Source organism: Pollicipes pollicipes, unplaced genomic scaffold, assembly GCF_011947565.3.
Source record: "Pollicipes pollicipes isolate AB1234 unplaced genomic scaffold, Ppol_2.1 Scaffold_3087;HRSCAF=3621_pilon_pilon_pilon, whole genome shotgun sequence".
NCBI classification, from domain to species: Eukaryota; Metazoa; Arthropoda; class Thecostraca; order Pollicipedomorpha; family Pollicipedidae; genus Pollicipes; species Pollicipes pollicipes.
The window spans coordinates 26291354-26308272 of record NW_023596225.1 but is presented as its reverse complement, the minus strand read 5'-3'; the positions used below and the strand labels follow the sequence as shown (position 1 = coordinate 26308272).

Here is a 16919-nt window from a genome sequence, read left to right as displayed (position 1 = left end):
TTCGGGGGGAGGGGGCGGGGCACACCTGCTGCGCCTGACTGGGGGAGGCGGCCGACCGCTCGCGGCGGGTGCAGGTGGGGAGAGGGGGGAGAGGGGGCGGGGCACACCTGCTGTGCCTGACTGGGAGAGGCGGCAGCTTCCCGCTCTCTGCTGTTGTCTGGCGACTCGGTCAGCATCTCCTCCACCAGGCGCCGATGTCGGCCGGCAGCTCCTTCAGCGCCCCCTCGTCCGTCACCTGCGCACATGTCGGCGCAGGTCAAACGCTTTACATTCAGCGGCACAACGCACACACATGTAACAGCTCGCATGCGTCCGGTTTTCATTTAAAATCAATGCGTATTACTTCCTGCAGCAGAAGCAAATGCATGTTCTCCCTCCGACAGCAGCATTACTGAAAACGTGCACAAAGTCTGATTTACAACATGCACAGCAGACTTAAATCAATGGTAGCGGAAAACGCAGAATTCTTCGGGCGCTCGTGACGCTTTTGATAGCATTAGAGACTAATTTGCGAATAGCTCAAATCCAGCCTAATTTGCATCACCTCAAACTCCTTCTTTGGCACCACCCGGTTTGAGGCTGCTGCGGCTGAGGTTGACCCTGAATGTGCTGGAAAAAGAGCGAGACGACGAGCGGTTCTTCAGCTTGGCCATCTCGCGGGACTTCCTGTCCTTGAGCAGCTCGCGCACCACGTTGCGAGCGATGGCAGTCTGGTACTCCTCTTCGATCTCCTCCGGCTCTGGCGGATCAAGTGCAATGGTAAATCCTTATTTAGTCCTATATTCACCCGCCTCCTCGACAACAATGGCGCAGCCAAGTTTGGAGCACCACCTCTACGACGTTACTGCGGAGTCTGGCCTAAACAAGCCATGAGAAACATGCGCACCAGTTAAACATGACGTTCAGCTCTCTTCCGCGCGCCAACCCTTCTGCGTCGGACCACTGGCAGCCGTCCACTGCGTCAGCCTCCCCGCGCCAGGAGGCGGACCTCACCTCTCTGCGCGCGCGAACGGCGGCCGCTGGTCAGTCGTACGGCATCGACGGTCGCCAGCAGGCCGGGTCGTCCGCTGCGAACGTGAAGAGCTCCGAGCTACTGAGGCCCGCTGTAGGCGAGGTCTCCCCGGCTTCCGTGCCGAGCAGCAGGTGGCGCAGCGACGTCTTGCCCGCCCTGATGGACGCCACGCACCACATCACTGGCTGACCGAGATCAGCGCCGGCCGCGCTGCCGGCGGGCGTTGGGACCGGGCGCCAGCGATGTCTTACACTGCCCTTTCATGTGCTCTGTTAAGTATAACTATCAGATCGCAAATGTTTAATCGAACGGACACACGCTTACCGCCATTTCTCGATGGCTTTCGATGGATGATTGTGGCCGTGGTGATAAGCGTGTGTCATCGGCATCGAAAATGGTTGCATGTCCCGCTCATCCCAATGAACCCTACCCGCTACCGGTCTGAATCCGTTTAAGTCCGCTAACTGCTCAGACTGTGATCACTCAGGTCGCTGCTGCAGCCCGGCTGGCTGTACGAGAGCCGCCTGTCACGAACGGCGCGGTAACGGCAAATGACGCTGAAGGACTTTGGCCGGTCTGGTCCCGCCTCCCCTGGCTTGTAACCCGCCTGACGGACCTTAGTTCCACCCCTGACCTGTCGGCGTCTCACTGGTCTGCAGCCATCTTACCGGCCTGTCGTCGCTCCACTGACCTGAAGCCGTCTCACTGCCCTCTACGCGCCTCACTGACCTGTGGCCGCTCCACTGACATGTAGCCGCTTCACTGACCTGTAGCCGCCCACCAGGAACAGTCGGCTGCGGTAGACGGAGACCGTTCCGGATCGCCTCACCACGACGGTTACAGGTCGCGCGCCGCCTGACCGCGCCCAGGATCTCCAGCGGCGTCTCCTCTGTGGGGTCCACGGGCGTCCACCCATCGCCAATGCAGACAACAGCGTCCAGTCAAGTCCATGGTGGCTCGCCGTTAATTGTGCTGAAGCCGTGGCTGTCCGCACAACTACAATCGTTTTAGCGTTGACGGCAGCATTCATGCACGGTGCATGTATTCATGCCCGCTCGATGCTGCACCTTGCCAAACCGCATACGATGCGCCCAATGTCGGCCACTGTGCTGCAAGTCGAGCGGTGTGTCAACGACACGGGCAGCTCCGGCCGGGGGTCCGGTCCAACGCTCACGCCAGCTGTTGCCGCCGCCAGTGTCGTCATCGCTGGCGCATTAGTCGGCGCTGGTGGCTGTGTAGATTAGCAGACTCCCACGCCTATGTTAAAGGGAGCAGCAAATGTTTCCTGCGGCCGGAAATTGCAGCCCACATCTTTCCACCGCCAGCCCATTCATTGCGATGAGTCCCCGCGAGTGTCAGACACAGAGTGGCCACAGCTGTCGAAGCAACCGAAGTCGTCGCCAACCGGAGCGGCTGACAGCGCGCCACGGTCGCCTCACCGTCGCACGTGATCTGGACGGCCTGCGTGTTGCCGTACACGTCGATGAGGGCCCAGAGCGGCCGGTCGGCCGGCACGCCGGTAGCCAGCCGCGTCACCTGGCGATGGTTCACCGACACGTGCAGCTCGCTCTCCTCCGTCAGCCAGAAGTGCACCCTGCCGAACACGCGCGGTCGGGGTGAGCAGTCGCCTCGCTCGCACAGCCGTGTGAAGGATCGCACGGTTCAGATGGCCTCCCGTAGATATTGTGCTGGCCGGTCTGCTCAGCACGTCACAGATCACGAGAGTTTATTTTTTCTGTCTGTTACCCGGCTACTACGCCATGTTCGACGACCAGTCGCGGCTCTCACCCGCCTGACCTACCCTCTCATCTAGCCTAACCTGTCCCATGTTTTCCTCTCACCCGCCTCACGTGCCCCATACGCTCCTCTCAGCCTCTTCGTTTGCCCCATGTGCGGCTTTCACCCCGCCTCACCCGCCCCATTCCCTCCTCTCACCCGCCTAACCTGTCCCATGCGTTCCTCTCACCTCGCATCATCTGCCCCATACGCTCCTCTCACCGGACTCGTCTGTCCTATACGCGGCTCTCACCTCGCATCATCTGCCCCGTGCGCTCCTCTCATCCCGCCTCACCTGTCCCATACGCTCCTCTCAACCTGTCTCATCTGCCTCATACGCGGCTCTCACTTCACCTCACCTGCACCGCACAGCTCACTCCACCTCCCCTGCATCGCGCGGGTTTCACCCCACCTCCCCTGCACCGCGCGGCTCTCACCTGGCGTCGTCTCGGAGGTGCTGCTCTCACCTGGCGCCGTCTCGGAGGTGCTGCTCTCGCACGGTGCGCACCCAGAAGCCGGGTCGCCGGATCAGGTCGGGGAAGGAGTAGCGCGGCAGCGAGGTGAGCGTGGCCGGGTCGTGCCAGGTCACGCCCACGCGCACGGCGCCGTTCCAGTCGGTGACCTGGGTCAGCCGCAGGTGGTACTGCTCGCCGCGCAACAGCGGGCCAGAGCTGGCGAAGCGCAGTGACGCAATGAACGGAACGCTTCTGGTACGGTGTTAAGTCTCGTTCTATTTGCGTGAATGTCAGACGCGGATGTCAGCGCGGCTAGATTTGGCATCAAGTTTTGAATCTTGAGCTTTTGGGAACCGGAGTGAAGGGACACAGCTCGTGATAAGTGAGGATGGGATTAAGACAGACCAGTAAAAAACGGCGAGCTCGGCATAAGCACAGCTGATATCACTCGGGAATAGAAGTAAGAGGTACACCGAGGCTCAGCCGCATCAGCTAATAAACGGACTCCTAGACTCGGTATTATCCGTCCAGCTGACGGGCACCCACCTGAAGGTGATACCGTTGCAGAAGCCCTCGCGGCGCGAGGCGCAAGTGTCATCATTCTCCAGCGACACGTGGGACCCGTGGACGGAGTGGAACTTGAACATAGTCCGCCTCGAGCGCCACCACTTAACGTGGCCTGGCATCAGAGCGGCAACGGGGAGCGTGACAACACTGTTTTACGGCGGGTCTGTCTCTACCGACGTTAGGGCATCATCGTGACCATTAGCGCATCGTCAGCGAATATTTCATAGATGGCCTGTCGTTGTGTTCGCCAGCTGACCCCGGCAACGCAAGTCAGATCGATAGCGGGGCGAATGCAAACTACGCAATACTGCACTACTGCAGAACGCAATGCTGCACTACTCGCCAAATCATGATTGCCGTCTGCACGAACGACTCTCCGGAAACTGAACGAGCTCGCGTGTGTGTACGGCATACCAACCAACAGCACCGCAGATAAATCAGCTTCGCGTGCATGCAGTTTTAGACTGACCGCAACTGGGGTGTTCCGGTCAGGGCGCATGCTGTCTGGAGGCGGTGGGAGGCGCCGGCTCGCCGGCCGGGTCAGCACTGGTGGGCATCGGGCCGCTGTCCGGGCAACCGCCGAATCACATGTGCCCTGGCGTGCGGCGCTCCCTGCGGCGGCGGGGACGCCACAGATCTGGTCCCACGCCGGGCGGCCCAGCCCGGCCTCGCGCTGGAGCGGCGGGACACGGCGGGACACGGTCCCACGGTGGGACACGGTCTCAGGCGGACAAGGTCGGCCAGCTCTCCTTCACACGGAGACAGCCGGTCCCACGCGGAGCCAGCCACGCTGGAACGCGGGGACGGGCCTCACGCCAGGCGTCGGGTCCTGGCCGACAGCTGCGAGGCCACCGCAGCCGCAGGCGGACAGCCCACCTCCGTGTCACGCGGGGACAGGGCCGCCACAGAGCTGCCACAGAGTCGCCACTGAGTCGCCACAGAGCTGCACAGAGCCGCCCCGGCAGGGTCACCCGCGGTACGCCGCCCAGCGCCCGTCGTATGGCGCCCGCCGCCACACCGACATGTTTGGCCCCGTTGCTAAGTAACCAATCGATGTGAAGGTGAGGCCCGTCTGGCGGTCGAGACCACCACTTTGGGCGATATAAAAACGGAGACTGACGCGCTGCCACGAAAAGGCGGAATTTTAGCACCTGCGCGAGTGGATTCTACGGCTCATGGCATTAGTCTGGTCGTTCGTTGCATCATTGTTTCGAAGCCCTGTTTGGTGCACTTTTCAAATTTTGTGTGAATATCAATGTTATGCATGCGCCATTTTGAAAAGGCGCATTCGCGTAGGCTTCCAATTGTTATGGAGTGATCTCACGTTCCCACAAAATAATCACCGAGGGCATAGCTGTTGACGACATGACGGGGTATCCTTGACGTGATGCCTTATGTCCCGTCTGGCCCTCCGTATATCCAATGTTTTTATATATTTCGTTGCAACCTAAAGAAAATCCTGGGCAGAGGTCATAGACCCAGTGGCGTTGAAACGTTAAAACACACTGCAGCATAAAATATTATATATTTACCACTGTTCAGACACACCAAATGATGAACAAGTCAGAAATGAAGCCTCTTAGACTAAGTCGCCCTTATCGTATTCTAAGAGCTTGTTCGAGTTCTGTACACTATCAAGGCGACCCTGTTCAGACTGGAAGACAGTTGGGACGGATGAAATACTACTGACATTGGTCGGAAAAGTGGCCGTCACATATGCCGACAGACTTGGAAATATATGTCTCGACAGGGAGTGGGCTATTCGCCTTACTACGCTGTCACTAACAACTAACAACTATGGTGACCGCAACTTCGGCAATAGTCGTGTTCCGTTTAAACGGCGCGAAGATAACGATCTGAAAGCATCATCACATCTAGGGGCAAAACAATGCATGCATGCAAGCGCAGCATATCTCCCAAAAACAGCACAACAATCTATCAACAAGTTTTGCTGGTCAACCACACGACACTCCTCGTCCACAGAAACGTATCACTGATCGCAGCATCGCTCAACAACAGTAACAGTCCTTCCAAGACGAGACGCACCGTACACGAACGCTCCCTCCCCCCCCCCCCCCCCTGCACAAGCAGGCGCGTGCGTGCTCCACCACATGTCCGCCGCGCAGCTGTCTCAAGCAATCCCCCTAATCATGTCCCTCGCATGAGATGTTCACTCGACGAACCGCCCAGAGTCGCGCGCGAGCTGAAGCCGCGCAAGGCACCACAGGGGACATCGCTGCCCGCGGCGGCCTCCGCTGACGCCGCTGGAGCCGGCAGCTCTAGCCGAACAGACTCTGGAAACCGCCCTGGATGCGGGTCCAAAGGCCACCGATTCCGGACGGCGCCGGCGTGGGCGGCGGCGGCGCGATCGGCGGCTGCGTGAAGTCCTGCCGGTTCACGTCCTGTCGGGCAGCGGGGCCGTCAGAGCCGGTGATGCCCCGCACCGCGCGCGCAGGGAGGCCGCGCGTCACTACCGCCGTCGGCAGCGACGCCCGCCCCGGCTAGACATGGCCCACGTCGATCCCCGAGCGTCAACGATACGGATGCAAGGAGAGCAGACGGCCGCAGCCTTCTCAACCGATCGAGCAAACTACTTTCGATCGCTTTGAATGAATGGCGGAGACGCTGCAACTAGAAGGGATCGCGGCATCGTGTTCGTGGCCACTAATCGGAGATATCGACAGATTCGAGACGGGATACGCAATACTCCCGTTCAACGCAGTACTGAAGCAGAAAGAACGCTGCGATCTGTTGTTTGTTGGAATTGCAGGAACGAGTTCCGTGACCATCAGCAAAACCACGTTTGCTCCGCTCATTAGCAAAGACGGCACCTGAGCCCCTAGCCCGCAGCTACCACAAACAAACAACGCTACTGCAGTCGCATGCTGTAACTTCAACTGGGGCGCCGTGATGTCATCCGATAGCCGTCCTGGACAAACACCGACGAAAGCACGCCATGTTTACAGGCACGGCACGCCACGGTCCCTGGCCTGGGCTTCAGACGGCCGGTGCAGTCATGAGCTAGCACGCGTCTCATGCTCCGGCGCGCACGGTCAATACTGAATGTTTCAGAAAAGTAGCTCCGAGTGTCTAGGCTATCAGTCTGGTGCTAAAAGTAGAACCCGAATCATGCGATAGGTAAAGAGCTGTTCAAACATCGAAAACCCGTCGCGGTATTTAGTTGGTGCAGGCGGCGTTAGCACCACGTTATCAAAGACGGCGCGCCTTGGACACACACCACATGAGGGTAATAAAAACAGGCTATCTCAGACCGAAACATTTGCGGTAAGTGCTGCACTACACGCGTCCTGCCCTCAGGGCGTTCGTGCCCGTCTACGTCCAGCAGGCAGGCCTCCGTCGGCAGCAGAACCTGCCGCACCTACCCCCATCCGGCGCTGGAGCAGTCACAAACCCAGATCGCAGCGCCTGCCTATGGACGATGGCGGCTAGACCGCGATGCACGCGAGGGCCCAGACCGCGACCAGGCCGGCCGAGGCGGCGGCGCCGGCGCCGGACCGCGAGCGCGCCTGGGAGCGGCCGTGCGGCCGCCCCAGCGTCACGTGCAGGTAGTGAAGCGTGCTCGTGCTGGAGGTGACGGTGCGAGGCGGGCCACCCTACCGGCGCGGCGCGGCGGCCACGCGGCCGACCGCCGGGGTCACACGCGGGCTACCCCAGCGCGGTGCAGCACCAGCACGGCGCTGGTCCAGCACCAGCATAGCACCGGCGCAGGACCAATACAGCACGCACCGGTGCAGTACCAGTGCAGTATCCGTATGGTACCAGTGTTACACTTCTGGCAACAAGGCCAGCACCGCAGAGCGACCCGATCCCGTGCTCTTAGCGCGGCAGCAGCTGCTTGATAGCTATAAATGTTCGAGCCACCACCAGAAAGCAAGCGCAAGAGACCCCGGACAGTCATAGCATAGAAACGTGTAGCAGACGGAAGGCGTTTTAAGAAATAAGCCCCCAAGCTGCCAAGCATTCCGATGAAGCCACCAACCATGCATATATGTATGGTATATTCCCAATACTGTAGATGGTCAAGTAGACCACACATTGAGCTGATGGGTCGAGCCGGCCGGGGCCTGGAGGGGCCGAGCCGTCGGCGGCGGGTCACCCACCGGCACTCTGTCCATGGCGATGGTCAGCTCAGTCGGGTACTCCTCGCGCACGGAGAACTGCTGCTCGCGCGGGTAGTAGCCCTCAGCGAACACCTGTCAACGGCGCGCCGGCGCGTCAGGCTGCCGCAGCGCCACCGTCTCCGTACCACCCGACAGCCAGACCCCACGGCGTTAGTTCGGCCGCGCGGGTGGGGGTCAAAGCTGCACAGGAGCGCGGATTCTGCGCGCTTTGTATCTCAGTTCGTACTAAGCCGGCCAACATGACAACTTACCACGCTACAAATGACCGCGACAGTCACGCGTGTCGGTAAGTAGGGCAGAGATGCATGGATTCCACGGTCTAACAAGACCTTTCATCAATCGGATGTTTTGTAAGAGCCCCTTTCATGATAAGAAGCCGTACTATTCGTATACTAGTGGCACTGGAGACCACAGCCTCATACACCCAGTCCTGCACACCGTCAACACAACAGTAAACCGTCAAACAGCATATGTTTAAATGATGATCACAGCGGCATCAACGCAGCAGAATCGAATAGCTAATGACACGCATAAAAGCGGCCAAAGCACTGACGAGAGTTTAAAAAAGCCCTCCCAACAACGACCCCCTCTCCCCTCCCCTCCCCCCCCCCCCCCCCGCTTTTGCTCACTACGCCGTTGGTTGAGGTTTGCCCACCGCGTTGGCTAGGATCACATCATAAAACAACAGCAAACGGCGTCCATTTTGCGGCGTTTCCACGACGACGAAGGATCCGGCTCTAGCCTTGGTGAGTTAGCGCTCGCTTCGAAGCTCACCTCCATGACGTAGGTGCCCGGCAACAGGATGCGCCAGAACTCGCCGTGCTGCGTGGTCTGGAAGCCGACGTTGCGGCCCTGCACCTTGAGCGCGGCGCCCTCGATTGGGTTGTTGTTCCGGTCCGTCACGAAGCCGCGCACGCCGCGGTGCGACTCGGCCACGAACTTCACCAGCGCCTGCGGCGGCCGGGTCGGGGAAGGGTACAGAGTGCAGACACAGCGGGCATGAAACTCATCAACGACTGTGCCGGGTCGGCACAGGGTCGTCAGGGTTAAGAGAGACGTCAGAGAAATCGACCGCGCGCGCGGCAGTGGGCCACAGGAGTCCACCAGAATAGCAGAGCAGCAGGACGGCACAGAAAAACAAAAACACGTCGGACAGGCAGTGGGTTCTCCGCACGCAATCGGCATCGCACTAACGAGACACTTATGCGCTGCGTTGCCGACTTCGGCGAAGAGATGACATAGTTTAAAACATGGCGCGTATGACAACAGCCGTCCAAAGTGGACCAGGCGCCTGCGGTGTAACGGTGGAGTCGGGCGGGCGCACACACCATCCGCGAACTGCGCCAGACGCTGGCGATTGTGGCTCACAGTGCGAACAAACCGAACTGTGCTACGACTGTGCGGTGTAAGGACACGCGCAGAGCTGAACTGACGTCGAGTCCGTCACAGCAGACAGCATCTGATTTGCAGCATCCAAGGATGCGAGTGCGCAAACGCAAGCTTCAAAGCCCATACCAATTTGAAAGCCAGCAAGTCTTAAATAAATCAGTCCGAATCTTTTCAATTTATGGATTTCTGGCATCAGAGCTCTTTTCCAGGTTCGATTCCATCATCAGATCAGAGCCCTTATCCCGCTTTAGGATCAACGGCTGAATTTGCTGAGACAGTTTAACGTGGCGCAATGTTCGGCACGGTCCGCCCTGCCCTCTGACGTCACCCTGACCTTTAGTGCGGACCGCTGCCACCGGCCACAAGTCATCTCAGTGAAGGGCAGGTAGCCACCTGCTCAAGTGACTCAAACCCACCGTGTCGCGGGTGGGTGGTTCGGAAACCAGGCACTCTAAACGACTGAGTGATCGGGACAAACACAATTTTGTGCTGGCAGCCCCTTAAACTATTTAACGCCGTTTAAAGTAATCTGTAAGACTGTCCTATCCAAAGCGATGACCTTGCCACCACCTCTCTACTGTGAAAATCGGACTGGACGCCAGTCAGGCCCTGGCTCCCGGTGGAGGGGAGGGGGGGGGGGGGTTGCGACCCGCCGGCCCGCTCGGCTCACCTTCCTGTTGTCGTGCCAGAAGGAGCGCAGCTGGGAGGCCGGCGGGTACTTGCAGCAAGAGAGCGCCAGCGTCAGCGCCATGCAGCCGTGCCAGACGTAGTTGAAGTCCTGCATACCACCTGAGCAGGCAGAGCAGGGCGCCCGTCACTATCGGCACTTCCACCGGGCAGACCAACTGTCTACCAACAGCCTCGGATGACTGTTCGTCCCTTCTACAAGCCCGGGTACCGAGTCGCGTACCACGCTCCATGATAAACACCAATAAGGCGGCTCAGAAGAAGGGGCGACACGAACCACCCACACCAGCATCAAGAGTGCAGCACAAGGGGCAGCACTGCCACCGCGTGCGTGCGGCTTCGCCGTCGGCGCGCTCACCAGTCAGCGGGTACCACTTGGCGCCGTTGGTGATGCCGTCCTTGAACCGGTCGGCGCCCAGCTTCCCCGGGCACGGCGCGCCCTTGTGCATCTTGAGGTGGTTGAACGAGTACACCTTGGCCAGGTGGCGCATGGTGTCGTCATCCGGCGAGCGGGACTCGGTGCTGCTGAACTGGCGCAGGACTGCAACGGCGCGACAGGCACGTTCTTCGTCAGCGCGGCAGGCTTGTCGGTCGGAAGAACAACAGAAGCAGCCGTACGCCACATTCATCAAATGAGCTCGCGATGAAAGAGAACATATTCTCAGAAAAGAAAGCCGTCTCTGCCGTAGATAATGCTTTTTAACAATCCCTTGGATGACGCAAGCCTAAAATTGAGGAATCGATGCTACATCGGAGAGCAATGTCCCTTTCCAAGGCATTCAAAACTTCAACCTCGCCAAAACGTGACCGCTGCGGTGTAACCAGCCGGCCTCGAGATGCCCGTGGCGACTCGGCCCGGCCGTTCCGGTGCTGGGACCCACGCCAGCCCCGGAGCCTCTCCCGGACCTGGGAAGCGCACCGGCTCACCCCCGAGGCGAGACGACACAGGCAGCGGTCGGCGTCCCTTGCCACACCCGCGACGCGAGGCGGCGATCACGTGATCTGGGACCGTCTCGCGCGACCGGCGGTTACGTCGCTCCCAGAGCGGTCGGAGATATCTCGACACAAGTGAAACGGCACATCATTCTGCACCAACACCAGGCTGGGAATTTCCCCCAGGCCCCACCCGAGCCGAAGCGAGAGCCATCTGCTCGGTGTTGTCTACGAAGCTACGGTCCAGGTATAGCCCAGTTAAGGAGCGCACTGGTCTGTACCGACACTGGGCTGGGACCTTCACCACCGGCTCCACGGGCCCATGAAAGACAGTGCCGTTTAGGCGTCACCGACAAAGCCGCGGTCCGCCTGGGAATCGCCCCGCCCACGAAGCCCCCGTCCATGCTCGCGCAGCGAATAGCAGCAGGTTTGAGAGGAGCACGTCGTCTGGCGCAAAGGCAGAGGAGCCCGTCACGTGTGTTCAAAGCATAGGATGGTGCTGAAAACGTAACAAATTGCCGGAGCTACATGCATACAGGGTAGAAGCCGACATGCAGTGAAGGACGCCTAACCTCGAATTCCCTGCAAGCGCGACAGTGTATGGTGTCAGCACTAGGCTCATTTTGTTTGGTTGGCATAGATCTCTGTAAGCCTCGTGTGACCATTTTCATGGTGGATTTAGGCTGCCTTGGGCCGGTGGTGTCATGTTGCATGACGCGAAAGAGATCCTTCTGCATTGTGTGGTAAGACAGAAGCAATCATATTTTTTTCTCGTCGGACTAGACGAGCTTTGCCGGAGTGATGGGCCTTCGCTTTCAGTAAGGCGTCTTTCGCGACATATAGTCAGCGGGGTGGTATCAACTGCGAGTGCTGTCAGTTATCATTAAGATCATCCAAAAACCACGCTTATGAAGCCAGGTGCCTTCGGAAACCGAAACCAATAAGCTTGATAAATGCGCTTAAAAGTCTATTTTTTATAAGCAGCTTTCATAGAAATCATGCGACGAACTTTATAAAGTAAAATCAGCGACCGTGACAGATCCGACGAGGTATCGTTCATTCAGTCCGGGTTGGCTTGGTGCGCTGAAAGAGGGATCGTGCTTACACGGTCTGGATTTCGCGATCAATTAGGAGAGAATATTTTAAAACAGAGTCAGCTGGCCAAGAGCAAAGGCAGATGGGTGAAGTCTTGTTTTGATTGTCTTGTATCTGCACTTAGTGGACCTGGAAGAGGCGTACCTCGGACAGGTTCCGACACTGCCGCTTGGAGGGGCTGCAGGAACGGATCATACCAGGCGCGTCCTTGCCGACCAAACACCGGCTCCTTTCGCACCGCATTACCGTCCTCTGTCGGTTGTCAGGCAAAGCTGCAGTTTCTTCGTCAGTCACAAGTGCTGGTAAGGGGTGGGACTCAATGGTCTTTGAATGTTATCACATCTCAAGCATGGTCGGGGTGGAGAGGACGGCACGTGGTAAACGTCAGGCCACGTCAGTCGAGGAAGGGCACATCATTCGAGCAGACTGTCCGGGGGGGGGGGGGGGGGGGCACATCACTGGGGCGTGCTCTTGCGGCAGAGACGGACGACCTCCGCAGACTTTCTGTGGTCTGGTTTTACCGATGGTGTTGATGAGGTACAGCAAATGGCATTATACGTGCGAGTTGATAAATTCTTTCCTCTCACGAATCTAATGAAAAAGGTTTGACAAAACAGTGTTGCAATGCACCATGCTCATGAGACAAACGACACAGGGAGTTGCACGACGAAAAGGGACGAATCAGTCGCGGTATGGGGACGGCGAACGGACCGACAAGCAGGCACGATAAAAGCAACAGACCGAAAGCCGTGGACGGAGACAAGAAGCGGAGAGGCACGCGGAAGTAGAAGAAGCAGAAAAGCAAGAGAACCGGGGGGGGGGGAGGGGGGCTACGGGGAGTCCGCTCACTGGAGTTGGGTGTGTTGTCGAACGGGTAGCTGGCCACGAGGGCGCCGCCATGCAGCTGAGCTGACAGCACGAACTGGATCTTGTTGATCCACTCCTTGACGGCATCCGTCTCCTGCTGCGACTTCTTGTTGTTGGTCTTGAAGTAGTCCGGGAAGTTGCGGTTCAGATCGTAGCTCAAGGAGTTGAACCTGACGACGCAGACGGGAGATGAAGGAGGTGATGTGACGCAGACGGGAGATGAAAGAGGTGATGTGGCGCAGACGGGAGACGAAGGAGGTGATATGGCCCGCCTGATGGCAGCTGCAGCAGGCCGAGCAGCCACGTGACATACCACGTGACACGCCCTGTGACATGCCATGACCTTGGAGCCCACGGTGAATACCAGGCATCCGTGAGAGTCAATGCGCATCATGACGTCTGATCCCAAACACCAAAGCAGCCCGTGGTCAGGACATTTCACGACAGTTCGACTGACGCCGAGCACCACCAACTGTCAAATCGTGTGAGAAAATGCGCGCATACGCATACCTGAGGTTCTAAATTAATGCGAGCAAACTCCAGCTCGACCACAGTAGCTGCGTTACAACTTGGGAACACTTGTCGGGGGCCACACGGAGAGGCTCTCTTGTGGTTACCTACGCCTCGAAAGAAAGTGGCCGGCCGCTGGCTGGCCAGTGGTCCGTAGAAACCCTTACATGGGATCCAACCAACGGCACAGTCAGACCATGCAAGCTTTCACCCCAGTGAGGCAACCGATGGCATGTATCGGTAATCAACCGCACCAAACATATGACGTGGGATCTTGGTGCTGCGGCGGTGGACACAATGCATTATGTGCTGCACTGCGGCAGTCGGGTTTAGCCGTTTAGAACATCAGCAAGCATGGGGAATACCGGGGAGATTTAATGGAAAAGTATTAAGCCCTGCTTTTCGTGGTGTAGAAGGAGTGGCGGTGACTATGCAATAACATTCATCCAACCCGTGGATATCGACGCAGCTGCAACCGACCATTGTTTTTTTCTGCTAACGGGTAGATGCTTGTGGCATCTACTAATTGACATCACACCCGCGTTTCCTTACCAATCAGACCACCCCCTTAACGACATTTTCATACGGTCCCTGTTGGAGGTTCACTCGCGATGAGATGGACATGTGTCATCGCTGGGACGGATAGCGTAACGGTGTGGTGGGTCAACCGACACCGCAACTGAACATGTGACAACACGCCCGCCGTCTTGCACTCGTCGGGGCTAAAGCTGTCTGACCGGATCACGATTTTCCCACCGTTTTGGATATCCAAAGGCCACAGGATATTTTTGTGATCCTCATCAATTTGGCTGTCAGCATTGTCACGCTTCGAATGAGTCACTGCACATGGTGCGGCGATGGGGGGAGGGGGAGGGGGCCTGTAGACGAGGACCCATTTGGCAGTGGCCAGCGCACCTGGTCTATCTTTCGCGTGTTGCATTTTTACGACATGTAGTGGTTCGGCTTAAGAACACTACCTTTACGTTGTTTGATTACTGAGATGTCCTCATGTCGGCTAAGTGCTTTGCTGGTTACAAACAAAGAGTAAACGTCCGTCCCCGGTGTTCCGAGTACACGCTGAGTTGCAGTTGATACATGTGGGTATACTGTACATACCTGAAGCAACCAGGGCAATCACAACCACATTCTTCCCTGAGGTCAAGTTTTACTTCGTTTAAATGATCGGGAAGCTTCTCATTTCATGCTGATGACGAGAGACCACGCCCGGCGCCCGGAACCCGCCAGCACACTTCGCGCTGGAGCGGGGACCGGCTGAGGGCCCCTCTGAACTCGAGGCTCTGGGCCGCGCCGTAACAGCACGGTCCGGGCGGCACGTGCGGCCGTGCCGCTTCACTGGCGCTCGCGCTCGCGCCGCCGCCGCGCGACAACGGTGCACAACGGTGCCCGGAGACGGCGGCGGCGGCGGCGGCGGCGGCGGCGGCGGCCCCGGTCCGCGGCGTGCCGCCGGCGTCCGGCTGCGGGCCTCGACGGTCGGCTCCGCTCCCCGGCGTGCCTGTACCGTGCCTGCAGCTGCCCGACACGGCTGACGGTCCTCCACGAGCGTCGCGCGGGACCGGTCAGGCCGGCCGGCCCTATGTCGGGAGCGTGACGGCGTGCTTTTCCCGGCCATCTACCCGAAACGGCCACCTCTAGAGCCAACCTGTCGCCTGGCAGCAGCCTCGGGCGTCTGCGACCGGTCGCACATACCAGCCACGCCGCCTCCGTCCTATCCAGATGTCCGTCACTCCACCAAACTCATCACCAGGCACGTCCTTCCCAGACCATCGCGCACCTGGCGCGTGACGGGCCCGCCTCCCTCCCCGCGCCTCCGTCAGCGGTCCGTACCCGCCTTATCTGCCTCAGCCCCGTCAGAGCCCGCACCGAGAACGTCTCCTCCGTCGCTGACCTCGTCGGCGGAGCCCGTACCGAAAGCGTGCCCTCCGTCGCTGGCCTCGTCGGCGGAGCCCGCTCACCTGCCCTGGCCGCCTTCGCAGGCGCCCTCGCGGCTGACCTCGAAGCCGTCCGGGTTCATCGAGGGCATGATGTGGACGCGCGTGTTGTCCAGCAGCCAGCGCACGTACGGGTCCGAGTTGTGACGCCTCACCAGGTACTGCGGCACGGGTGTCGACGGTCAGCGGCGGCGGCAACTGCGAGCTGAGCACCAATGACGTGTATTGTGGCGAAGGAAGCGCCACAATACAATTGTGGCGAAGGAAGCGCCACAATACACACCACAATACACGCCACACTACACGCCACAATACACGCCGCAATACACGACACAACACACGCCACAGTCGCCACAACAATCAACTTTCCCTTTTGTCAGACCCTTGCTCTTTCATTTGGAATTCGTTATCAGGTTTCTTTGGGTCCTGCATGCGGTGAGCGAGGTGTTGCACGGCACACTGGCATTGATTTTCATTGTAGGGCCCCAACAGTTGCAGACGGACAGCTACGTAAAGGACGAGCAGCTACAACATACAAATTTCATAAGTATCAGGAGATATCACACGTTTTTTCACCCTGTACAAAAAAACAAAAACATTAGCGGCTGTCTCTGTAAGAGAGCGAGGACAGCAAGTTATTTTCGCGAACAAGTTAAACGAGTCCAGGACGGCCAGAAACGTCCAACAGAACTAAACTGGAGGCACAAGCACAGAGCAAGTGAACATGACCACGGGTCGAGTAAGACATCACGTGTCTCAGAATGCCACATCGCGGCTGGCTTGCGCCATGCAACCGCGGAAGAAGAGCCGTGTGCACTCCTTGGCACGTGCAGCAGCGGGGCCCGGGGCGCAAACGCTCAGCCAGACAGCATGACAATGAGGTGACTGCGGATATCCCATGTTTCTACTGACATAGCTCGCAGATGTAGGACAATGTGATGCAAGCCATGCTTGAGATAGCATGCACGGTTGGATGTTCGTGCCTTTCTGAGTGCAAAAAAGGGAGAAAACGGCTCCAGCGAAACGCCTAACATTTTAACCGCCCAGGCTTTCTATGGCTGAGTTATGGGCCCCAAGGCTCACAAACCCCATGTGAAGTTAGAAATACTTCCTCTACATGCCAGGTAAGTCTTTTAAAGCATAGTATAGTCTATTCAGTACAGATGCTGCACATTGCTTATCCATAATTGCAAGGAAACGTCCGCGTGTCAAAGCCACCGAAATGAACATCCTCGATGGAAAATACTGATTTATAGAGGCACGGCGCACGCCAGAGCAGGCACTGTCCCTTATGTCTGGGGAAAAACTGCGTCAACCTTACGACGCCCCGTGGCTATAAAACAAAGTATGTCGTCTCTACCGTCTGGACATCAGGCGCATTTCAATGAAGGACCGCGTGGCTCTACTTCGGCAGGCAGACCCGGCAAATCCACCGGCTTCACTGCCAGCCGGAAGGGCAGACCGGCTGACCGTCACACCGCCGTCCACTGGGCCGTGATACACTGACCACGGCTCAGTGGACGACGCGTCATTCGCA

The 16919-nt window shown here is 58.4% G+C and overlaps 1 protein-coding gene across 1 annotated transcript in view; it reads right to left on the bottom strand.

Moving 5' to 3' along the window:
- Nucleotides 1-16919, bottom strand: part of LOC119089958 (uncharacterized) — a 50098-nt gene that overhangs the window by 17798 nt on the left and 15381 nt on the right. Inside the window, exons 4-16 of the mRNA XM_037212759.1 lie at nucleotides 15407-15543; nucleotides 12906-13093; nucleotides 12201-12308; nucleotides 10387-10569; nucleotides 10012-10130; nucleotides 8727-8903; nucleotides 7932-8024; nucleotides 6104-6212; nucleotides 3790-3922; nucleotides 3256-3459; nucleotides 2452-2606; nucleotides 600-739; nucleotides 186-235 (exon numbers count right to left, since the gene is read on the bottom strand). Of these exons, the coding sequence (XP_037068654.1) occupies nucleotides 186-235; nucleotides 600-739; nucleotides 2452-2606; nucleotides 3256-3459; nucleotides 3790-3922; nucleotides 6104-6212; nucleotides 7932-8024; nucleotides 8727-8903; nucleotides 10012-10130; nucleotides 10387-10569; nucleotides 12201-12308; nucleotides 12906-13093; nucleotides 15407-15543 (1796 nt within the window). The remainder of the gene's footprint in view (nucleotides 1-185; nucleotides 236-599; nucleotides 740-2451; nucleotides 2607-3255; nucleotides 3460-3789; nucleotides 3923-6103; nucleotides 6213-7931; nucleotides 8025-8726; nucleotides 8904-10011; nucleotides 10131-10386; nucleotides 10570-12200; nucleotides 12309-12905; nucleotides 13094-15406; nucleotides 15544-16919) is intronic.